The sequence below is a fragment of the Cydia splendana genome, chromosome 7 (genome assembly GCF_910591565.1).
Source record: "Cydia splendana chromosome 7, ilCydSple1.2, whole genome shotgun sequence".
In the NCBI taxonomy this organism is placed as follows: domain Eukaryota; kingdom Metazoa; phylum Arthropoda; class Insecta; order Lepidoptera; family Tortricidae; genus Cydia; species Cydia splendana.
The window spans coordinates 9,847,006-9,858,298 of NC_085966.1; the positions used below are offsets into that span (position 1 = coordinate 9,847,006).

An 11,293-nucleotide genomic window follows, 5' to 3' on the forward strand; every position below is an offset into this window, starting at 1 on the left:
AAGATCCAGTTGAATATAGAACAAGGTCAGGAAGACAAATAAAGAAACCGAAGATGTTACAAGATTATGACTCAAACTATGCAGCATACTGCTTACTATCCGGAGATCCTGAAAATTTTGAAGAAGCTATAGAAAATGAAGAGTGGATAACTGCAATCACCAAAGAACTAGACTCACAAAAGAAGTTAGAAACATGGGAAGAAGCAACATTACCAGAAGAAAGCAAAGCTATAGACACAAAGTGGATTTTCAGAACAAAACAAGATGGAACTAAAAAGGCAAGACTCGTAGCCAAGGGTTTTCAACAAAGTAGCTCTTACAACAACTATGCTCCAGTAGCTAAACTGTCAACACTGAGGCTCTTACTGAGTATTGCTGTTCAACTTGATAAACCACTAATACAGCTAGATGTGCCAACTGCATTTTTAAATGGATACTTGGATAAAGATGTGTACATCAAATGCCCAAAAGGTTTAAAAATAATGGAAGGAAAGGTGCTCAAACTAAAGAAAGCATTATATGGACTAAAAGAAGCTCCCAAATGTTGGAATAATAGATTTCATGAATACATAACAGGAAATGGGTACATACAATCAAAATATGACTCTTGCCTATACCGGAAAGGTGAAACATGGCTTTTACTATATGTCGATGACATTTTAATACTTGGAAATGACAATGAAACACTCAATCTATTGAAGAAAGAATTTAAAGTAAGAGAATTAGGAGAAGTGAAGAACTACTTAGGATTGGAAGTCACAAGAAAGAAAGACAGATTGGAAGTGAGACAGAGTGAGATGATACAGAAACTTTTAGAAAAATTCAAGATGCAAGACTGTAAGAAAGTAAATACCCCCATGGAAGTAAACTACAATGCAGATGTCAGCGCAGAGGTAATAAGTGTTCCTTTTAAAGAATTAGTTGGTTCACTACTCTACATATCAACCAACAGTCGACCTGACATAACCTATGCTGTCTCCTATTTAAGCAGATTTTTGGACAGACCTACGGAAGACTTGTGGAAAGCAGGTAAGCGTGTCCTACGTTACCTCAAGGGTACAGCTGACAAGGGCCTACTCTACGTGAAGTCGGAGAATCCTACTCTTATAGCCTACTCTGATGCAGACTGGGCTGCTGATAAGGTGGATCGCAAAAGCACCAGTGGCTGCGTTATCTTTCACGGTAAAAATATTATTTCATGGTTCTCTCGCAAGCAGACTTGCACAGCTCTTAGTACATCTGAAGCAGAATTTATAGCGGGTGCACATACTGTAAGTGAGCTCATGCACATCAAAGGTATTCTGTCAGAGTTCTCACTTGGTGCAATTAATGTTCCTTGTTTGCTCATTGACAACCAGAGTACTATAAAACTGATTCAAAACCAAATTAATACAAAAGCCTCTAAACATATAGCGATTAAATATCATTATATTAAAGATATTGCCAATAAAAAACTTATAACAATTTCATATGTGCCTACTGATGAAAATGTGTCAGATATTTTTACTAAGTCGCTACCAAATGTCAAACATGTTTATTTTGTGAACAAGTTAAATATCATATAGATATTGTATGAATATATATTGCATATATTCTGTGTTTCATGCACAAGCATATAGTATATGCATAATTGTTTTAATATGTTGTTATAATATAGTGGTCGGCAGACTGATCCCAAGACTTTAGTCGTAGGGCTATATTATATTGTATTCTAGCACAGAAGTATGTGATTTTAAAAGTTGTTTAACTTATTGCTATGTTACTTTAAGTTGTTTAACTTATTGCTATGTTATTACAAGTTCTATAACTAGAGTTCTAGACTTGAGGGGGTGTGTTGAGGTTATATTGTTTGTCTGTGGTAAAGCTGCCACCACAAGATGTTCCAGATTCGAATATTTGAATTAGGAGTATGTCTACTCTATATTATCTATGGTTGTAACAATTGCCTGTTGCTCTGCGAATAAAAATGGCTAACGAACAAGACGCGTTTTAATTAAGCCTAATTTTAACACCTGTTACTGTTAAACAAGCCGTGCGTTGCAGGCTGTTTAGAGTGTCTATTGCTGTCTTTTGGCTGGTTTTGTTACACCAGACTGCGGAGGCGTAGGTGACAATTGGCCTCACTACCGCTGTGTATAACCACATAGCAATTTGGATCTTAAGCCCCATCTTGGTCCTGCCATTCGACAGCATGACCACATGGCCATTTTCACTTTTTGTATAATGTTTCTCAGGTGAGGGTTCCAAGTTAACTTTTGGTCAAAGGTGACCCCTAGATACTTGACCTCTGCCGAGAACGGTATTATTTGTCCATTAAGTCTTGGTTTTGTGAGTTTATCGAGCTTCCGTTTCCTTGTGAATGGTTAAATGGCTATTACAGTCTTGCTCGGATTAATGGACAAGTCATTTTCTCTACACCATTTGAATATTGTGTTTAGAGCTCCTTGCATTAGGTTGGATATTGTGTTGAGGCAAGGGCCTTTGACGATGACTATAAGGTCGTCGGCATATCCTTGTGTATCAAAGTCTTGGCCTGACATGATTGCAAGAAGTTGGTCCACTGCTAGGGTCCATAATAGTGGGGATAAAACGCCTCCTTGTAGGCACCCTTTAGTGGTATAAAATTCATGCTCTATATATAGTATTGATGGTCAGAGTGGCTACTCTGTTTGAGAGCATGCTATGTACCCATCTGGTGGTTTCGTCTACTCCCTTTGATTTCATACCATTGAGTGTGGTCTCTGTGGGCGTATTGTCGAAAGCACCTTCAACATCAAGGAACGCACATAGAGCGGTTTGCTTTTCCTCTAGGGTTTTCTGCACCTTGTCAACCTGGTTGAAAATTATTTCGGCGTCACGGCGGTTTTGGCGCACGGCGCGATTTGGTATATGTTTGGGGACAGATTATAGCCCCACAGCAACAGCCACCATGCCCTGCTGACTGGGGCTGGTCCAAACAACAAGGTTATTGGGAGCCCATATGGACAAGCCTACCTGCGGCGGCTGCTGCTTGTTTAGAGCTTATTCGTTGCCGCTGCAAAATAAAATGCGCAGGGAGGTGCAACTGCGTTAAAAAAACCTCAAATGCATAGTCCCATGGGCATGTAATGGCAATTACGAACGATATAATATCTTACTTTAACCCGCATTTTTTGTCAAACATCTCCTATGTTAATTTTATCACATTTATAATACTTAACTCTATTAGCGAAAGTTTTCCCAACATCTTTATTTATATATTTAATTTATATTTGTATATATATCACGCCCAGAAGTAATTTATTAGTGTAATCTACCACCAGACGAATAACAACTTATCAGAAATCATCTAAACATACTTAAAAATCCTAAACGTTGCATACCACTCTTACAATGCAAGTACGCCGCGCGACACAAAACATTTTTTTTAACAGAGTTTTGAAAAAAAATGTTTGACAAGTTTACTATTCTGTATAGTAGGAGAACTGGGCTATTCACAGGTATTTTTTTTCTAGAGCAAATCCTCATAGTATACATTTTGTAGAGGATTTTGGAAAAAAAAAATCTAAAGATTTTTTTTTAATTTTGAATTTTTCGAATTTTTTGTATGGGTGAGTGAAAATTTAGTCACAGAAATGAATTCTTCATCCTCGAATTATACGAAAATGACACCAAACTTGATATAGTTGCGAGATGTATGCAGATATAAAGCTTAGAGTGAGGCGCGTCGGAGGCACTTTTACCCCCCCTCCCCTGCCCACCTACTGGGGGGAACCTCTTGGCAACCGGGCTTAATCAGCTCAGGTCACCCCCAGGAACACCTGTTCCAAGCGGTTTGCTTTGTCTCCAAAATGCAAGGTCCCCTTAGAAAACGGGACCTTAGATCTCCTGCTAATATTGTTGTTGCCAAGTTGGTGAAAACTTGGCTTAGACTAAATTATGCCATGGTATAATAATATACTCCGCCTGGTACTCCATTCCGAGATTCGCGTATGACCTAACTGACACGCGCCTACATCATCATGCTGTTTACAGGTTCTCAAACTTTGAAATGTGGGAGAATTTTAACCAACGGTGAAAACGGCATTAATTTTAAGTTATTCATGTAGAAACATAGTAAAATAAAACAAATCTAATGTATTAAATTAAACTTTATTTATCTATACAAGACAAACGTTTAAAAAACTAATTCACAGTTACACATTAATTACCAAGCTTACGACGTGAAAAGTTTGGAAAACACTGCGACTGCTGACACTGAGCGAGAAGGAAATAACAATTAACACGCGTTCGACAAGGATGACGGTCAGGGCATGAAGTTATCTAGATCCGAATTGTCAAATGTGCACAGCGCTATCCTGTGTTGCCAGTAGTATAAACAGAATTATAAAGAAATATTTTAACTTATTAACCATAGGTATAATGTACCCATGTAACATGTTATGTTGAAATAAAGTGGCAATGTTATTGTGACGTAGGCCCGTGTCACTCTGGGAATGGAAGACCATGTTTTATTAGACCATGAATTATGCTAAAAAATATCCCAGATCCTAAATGGAAAATTTTGGTGCCAAAGCGAGTGAAAATATGCCAGATCTGGCATCATTTATGCCAAGTTGGCAACACTGGTAGAGACAGTAGGGCTACCGCCAATACCGAAAATCGTCAATTGCGGGCATTTTTCTCTGTCACTCTAATTACGCCTTCATTGGAGTAAAAGAGTAAGATCCCCGCAATTTGCGAATTTCGGTTTTCGCGGTAGCCCCTCTGTACTTAGTACTTTTTTTTTAATACCATAGGTTAGGCTAAGCGCGCACCACGACTTTTTGTCGCGCGATAATTTAGTCGCAGAAATGTAACGTATGAGTTTATATGGCAGTGCGCGCATATGCGACAAAAAAATCGCAGCGATTTTAAAATTGTGATTTGTCACATTTTTCCGCGACTGCTCGCGACGCGATTGTCGCAAAGTGAATTGCAGCATACGGAGTTGTATGGCCCCGCGCGCACTGCGATAATAAAATCGCACCCGGACCTCAGTCGGCATTTCGCTCTCCAAGCGTCAACATGTCGGAACCTGCTGCTGAAGACGCTAGATGTTGACCATTTAATTATGGAAATAGAAGATCACCTTTGTGGTATAAATACTCAAAGTCATACAGCGATCGCATATTAAAGACAACGTTTCATGACAAACGACTGGTACGAAATTCATGTTGAGAATGAACAAATCGTCGACTTTTTCATCGCAGTGCGCGCAGTGAATTTTCTGCGATATATTACAGCGCGATTCTAAAATCGTGTCGCAAAAACTAAAATCGTGGTGCGCGCTTGGCGTAAGATATAAAGACGCTTGTGTTTGTGGATGTTGCGGATGCTTGTCGAGCGAACCTGAGGGGCTACCGCGAAAACCGATATTCGCAAATTGCGGGGATCTTTCTCTTTTACTCCAATGAAGGCGTAATAAGAGTGACAGAGAAAAATGCCCGCAATTTGCGAACTTCGATTTTCGCGGTTACAGCCCTGAGCGAGACTTCCCAAGCGTGTAAACCATGTTTAAACATACCATTAGGCCCCATTCGCACGACAGCTTAAAAAGCGTTGCGTTAAAACCCGATGTTGGCGCTTTTTTACCGTTTCCAATATTTGTGTTCATATGAACGCTTAAAAATCACTTGTGAGTCGGTCTGCCACGTACGCATCTCAGCAAAGCCATACTTTATTTGCTATTACGACGTATTATTTGAATATAGCTTGAATATTTCAGGAATTTGTAAGCATAAGTTGATATTTTTAAGGTGAAACTAATAATAATCTTGACGCTTGACACCAAAAATTTACACTTGACAGCCAACTGACAGCAGCGCCGGCGCTTTTTTAACGCTTGTGAGAACAGATACACGGAGTTCCGTATGCTCTATTCAATTTGACGCCAACGCTCAACGCCGAAAATCGAACAGTGCTCGATAAAAAAGCGCCGCGCTTAAAAACCGCCTTCGTGTGAATACATACATGGTTATCCATTTGCGTCATTCAAACGCTTTTTTAACGCGCGTTGAAAAAGCTGCCGTGCGAACGGGGCCTCAGGTCCCATTCGCACGACAGCTTAAAAAGCGTTGCGTTAAAACCCGACGTTGGCGCTTTTTTACCGTTTCCAATATTTGTGTTCATATGAACGCTTAAAAATCACGTGAGTCGTAATGCCACGTACGCATCTCAGCAAAGCCATACTTTATTTGCTATTACGACGTATTATTTGAATATAGCTTGAATATTTCAGGAATTTGTAAGCATACGTTGACATTTTTAAGGTGAAACTAATAATAATCTTGACGATTGACACCAAAAATTGACACTTGACAGCCAACTGACAGCAGCGCCGGCGCTTTTTTAACGCTTGTGAGAACAGATCACTCCTAGTGAGTATTATATTCTTTGGAACAGATACACGGAGTTCCGTATGCTCTATTCAATTTGACGCCAACGCTCAACGCCGAAAATCGAACAGTGCTCGATAAAAAAGCGCCGCGCTTAAAAACCGCCTTCGTGTGAATACATACATGGTTATCCATTGGTGTCATTCAAACGCTTTTTTAACGCGCGTTGAAAAAGCTGCCGTGCGAACGGGGCTTTTCAAATGATCGAACTAGATAGACCAAGGTCCGGTGCGTCCGTCTGGAGTAGCTATTATCAGCTATTATGGAGTCTACATTAATGTTGCCAGTGTATCGATATCGCTTCACTTAGGAGATTTTTCAAACTCATGTGTATATTTCGTAAAAATCATAGAAGGTAGGATCGCATAGAAGTGGTATACGCGTGCCTCCGTGAGGGACAAAACATACGCAAATGCGACACTGTGATTGGTCGAATTCATTTGTTGCCCACCATTCTCCATACTAATAAAAAGGTGGGGAACAAACAAAAAGTGAGACTGTGACAAGGACAAGCAATAATACCGCTTTCTCTGCTACTCCTATTGAAAGATACATAAGACTATCCCGTTCTGTCAGTTACCCCCACTACTCATGCCAGATCCAGGTATATCCTAGATTCATGGTAAAAAATACTTTTATAATAAATAGAAATAGGCTACTGTCCCAACTACAGAATTACCCCGCGTACGAAATACGCTCAATAAGCCTAGAATTAAACTCTGTTACTTAACAATATCGCTTAAATATGGTATTTGTTAATTTATAGTTTTCATTGAATTAATACCTACATCATTTAATTATTTTAAATTGGGCACTGGGCAGGTACACGTATGTTAAGGGTAGGCTACACCAAATGCAGCCTCTATGGGCCAATGGCCTATGTGGCTTCGTATTATCGCATATGTGGGCCGAGGCCCCGAGGGCCACATGCCACAAGTAGGTACCTGTAAGCCTAATGTGAATGAAGATGCCATTGAATTTTTACAATTATTTATTACAAGAGCCTTGTTTAAAACTGTAATATGAAGGTAGAAAATAATTATGTTCAAAACATACATTAATGAAATACAAACTGGTTCTCGTCTCGTCACAAGGGATTTCATTATCACTTAATCTATGATGTCCAAGTCCAACTTAGATCCATTTAAATGTAAATTCATGGATTACCGACAAATTAAATATCCAACTTTACACTACATGATTACAAGTTTTAACAATTCATCATTAGTCATTAAAAAAAGTTATCTACAGTTGTATGTATTGAAGCATAAACATTATGTAAAATTAGTAGGTATAAAATTCACACAACTAATAACAAAATTTTATTTATCATAAAGTTCTAATGGTTTAGGTGTAATGTAACTTTGCTGTCATGCTAAATCTAAAACTAGGTAATATGATGTATGGCTAAGGCCACATAGAGGTGCATCATAGAGAAAAAAACACAATATCTAGGATATTCCATGTGAATTTATATCTACCATGCATTACTAGCTAACCCCTTGTGGTCTGTAGCCTGACAAGCAAATTGATCTATGAATAAACAAATATTTAATAAGAACATTATACAATCATAAAAAACTAATATGAGAAAATTGCAATAAATACTAGACATTTTAGCATGCAAACTTTGATCGTCAATGCTCATAATACTTTTATTGCCATTTATATTAACAGTAGTATTGCAGTTAGGATGATTATTTCAGGCTGTGAGAAGGATATCCCAGTTTATTTCATTATTGTACACTTCCTGATCTAGCCACAGCTCATAGTTCTCTTTGAACTCGTCATCCAAATCTACATTAGACTCCAGAACACTATTTATGTCTGTGTCAAGAGGTGTAAGATCTATTTCAATGTCTCCACCAGAGCCATATCTCCTCTGATTAAAGCGATCCACGCTGACTCTTAAAGCACACTCTTCATCTTGGAAATCCCATGGCCGAACATCTACATCATTGCCAAACGCCCAGTCATCATTCAACCTATGTCTCACTTTAGAATAAATGGCACTGATAGTTTTCATATTTGTTTTCCTCCATTGACGTCCCAAGTACTTTGTTTGCATTTTAAGCAATTTTAGTACGTAAAACTGCATAAGGGCATGTCTGACCTTAAGGGTTCGTTTCAAAATGGGTGCACTTTTGAACACAACCAGCATCATTATTCTTGCGTTTTTCCACTTGGTCAACTTGTTGAGAATTCTCAGTAAATTGATGCAAGAGAAAACATTTCTCCATGAATATGGAACTGAGGAGTCTCCAATATCCAAACATTCTTTTGTCAACTCTGGTTGCTCACCAATCACGCAAGCAGGGAAATCAAATATTGGTATTGAATTCTTGGCTCCAACGTATGACAGAATATTTTGGTTAAAAAACTTCAGAACAAGCGGCATACAGTTTGCATAGACTAGATGTTGTGACATGAATTCAAATTGATATATGTGATTTAACTTAAAATGTTTGAGTAGAAGGAGTAATATAGCTGTGATGGCTTTGACAATGATCTCTTTGTGTCTGTTGACATCAATGCCAAGTTTCAATGATTGCAGGACAGTCATGGGCATTTCTTCAGGAAGTAAATCCGACATAATGTTGAAAGTGTAAGCTTTAGCTGTAGAGGTGGGAGCAGCTGCTAAGAGTATCTTTAACAGCGCAATCATGTACTGTGGTAGGTTTGGCAGCATGGCTCTATACAGTATTTCTACTTCAGTTTCTTCAACATCTTTCTCACCTCTTGTTAGGGGACTGCGGGCTATTTCAATTTCTCTTTCAATTTGAAGCTCAGACAAACTGGTGTACATGTGCTTTCTTAGTATATCTATGCCCTCATGTATGGGTTGCGGGAGACCATCAATTGTCTGTCTATCCCCAGGTAAAGAGTAGCCTACAAATTTGATTCTGACATTATCCAGAAACATGTCAATATCTTTCTGCCGGACTTTTGATTGCCATGGCAAACTCCGCGGCAGTGGTGGGGGTGGTGGGGGACTTTCAAACTGTTTGAAGTACATGTAATATGGACAGTTAGGGTTTTGATTTGGATTTTGTGTACTATCTGCAGGCATAGACTGGAACTCCATGGAGTAGTCTTCAGACCCATTGCCAGTTTCTTCCTTGTCCACAAATATTTGTTCGTCAGATTCATCAAGTGAAGTTTGCTTCATAAAAGTCTGCCTTCTCAAAGCGCGTTCATTTTCTGATAGTTTCATTTTTCTCCCAACAGGGTTTTGATTTTCAAGCATGTCTGCAGCACTTGGGGGCGGGGAACTTGCTCTCATACCTTTAATTATTTCAAGGGTGTCTTCAGTTATTGGGTCTAAGCCATGCTTTTCTCTAAGCCTTGATTTCCTTTCTTTCAGCTCCTTGGAGCCCCCTAAGTACACCAGAAGTATTTTCCACAATAACAGTAGAACTTTCTTCATGGGGAAATGTGGTGTTGTGCCTGCACAAAGATGTGTCACCATACTTAACAGTTTGACAGGTAATAACTCGTCACCAAAAGGTGTTCCAAGTTCTTCTTTAAAGTTTTTTACTAAATGCACAAACTCAGATTCAGGATTATCTTTTTCAGTTCTCATGTACTCAGTTATCAAATAAAGAACAGATAGGATCACTCTGAGGTTTGTGGAGTCTGCTAGTGATTCTGCAAGTTTCCTTGAAGCTATAGCAGAGCTGCTTTTCACAATTTCGAGGTTGAGAAGTTCGACAAAAGCCGTGAAGACGCCCATGTCATACAGGGTCATCACGTTTATGCGCGCCCAGTGAGCTTGCTCGGCGTCTGATTGCATCTCCGCCCAGCATCCCTGCGCCAAATAAAGGATACAGCGAGACGCCCGCATTCGTATGTCGTTCACTGCCACATCCAGGTGCTCTAACAACTTCATCACAACCGTCCGTTGTTGCTTATTGGACAACCTCTGCCAACTGGGCGGTAGATTAAACTCTTCCATAATATCTTCGAACGCCTTGACATTCAGCTGGAACTCGGGGTGTTCAGTGTAGCTGTACAGCTCGGCTATCTCGTTGGCCTGTGTATCGCAGTCATCGTAAACAAAATCCAGCTCGGGGCTCTCCATATCGTTGATACAATCGCCTTCTTCCATGGGTCGACGAACGTCGGGCATTTTGGCACCTCCCCGACGCCCGTTGCCATTCGTGCCCATCATTGGGGAAGCCAAAGCAAGCGAAAACCTTTTTTTAATTTACATAGCTATCCTGGGATTGCGCATTTATTATTATTGTTCGTAAAATGAACAGAGAAACTGGATTGATTGATTACCAATTCACTTGCACCACAGACAGGCACATTAGCACAGACTAAGTAAAAAGGAAAATATTTTGACAGATGGCAATCGAATGTCATTTCTTGATATGAATTTGGATATGGTGTTTTGTAATAAAATGCATTGGAGTTTTTTGATTTAAAACCAATATATTTTTTAAGTTTAAGTGAAAATAATGACTAGTAATAAGTACTTTCTAAAAATATTATCACAGCTGAGTTAAGTAGTAGTGACATCTAACAAAAGTAACATACTCTAATTAGTATTCTACTCAACAAAAGATGGCGCTAAATAGCAGACCACTGCAAGATTATAATATTGTTCAGGTCCAGAGTCAATGAGGAGAAACGCGCAAAACTAAGCTCAGAGAGCGCTGTAATCTTTAAAAAACCAGCCAAGTGCGAGTCGGACTCGCGCACGCAGGGTTCCGTACCATTACGCAAAAAACGGCAAAAAGATCACGTTTGTTGTATGGGAGGTTGGGAGCCCCAATTAAATATTTATTTTATTTTGTTTTTAGTATTTATTGTTATAGCGGCAACAGAAATACATCATCTGTGAAAATTTCAACTGTCACGGTTTATGAGTT

The 11,293-nt window shown here is 39.2% G+C and overlaps 1 protein-coding gene across 1 annotated transcript; it reads right to left on the reverse strand.

Annotated features, from left to right (window-relative positions):
• Positions 1-7,389: 7,389 nt before the first annotated feature.
• Positions 7,390-10,733, reverse strand: LOC134792114 (striatin-interacting protein 1). The gene has a single exon (XM_063763301.1). The coding sequence runs from the start codon at positions 10,585-10,587 to the stop codon at positions 8,119-8,121; it is 2,469 nt and encodes an 822-aa protein (XP_063619371.1). The 5' UTR covers positions 10,588-10,733; the 3' UTR covers positions 7,390-8,118.
• Positions 10,734-11,293: the final 560 nt, after the last annotated feature.

Excerpts from the sequence above, each read along its gene's own strand:
- LOC134792114 (XM_063763301.1), bottom strand. The coding sequence starts at position 10,587 with ATGATGGGCACGAATGGCAACGGGCGTCGGGGAGGTGCCAAAATGCCC.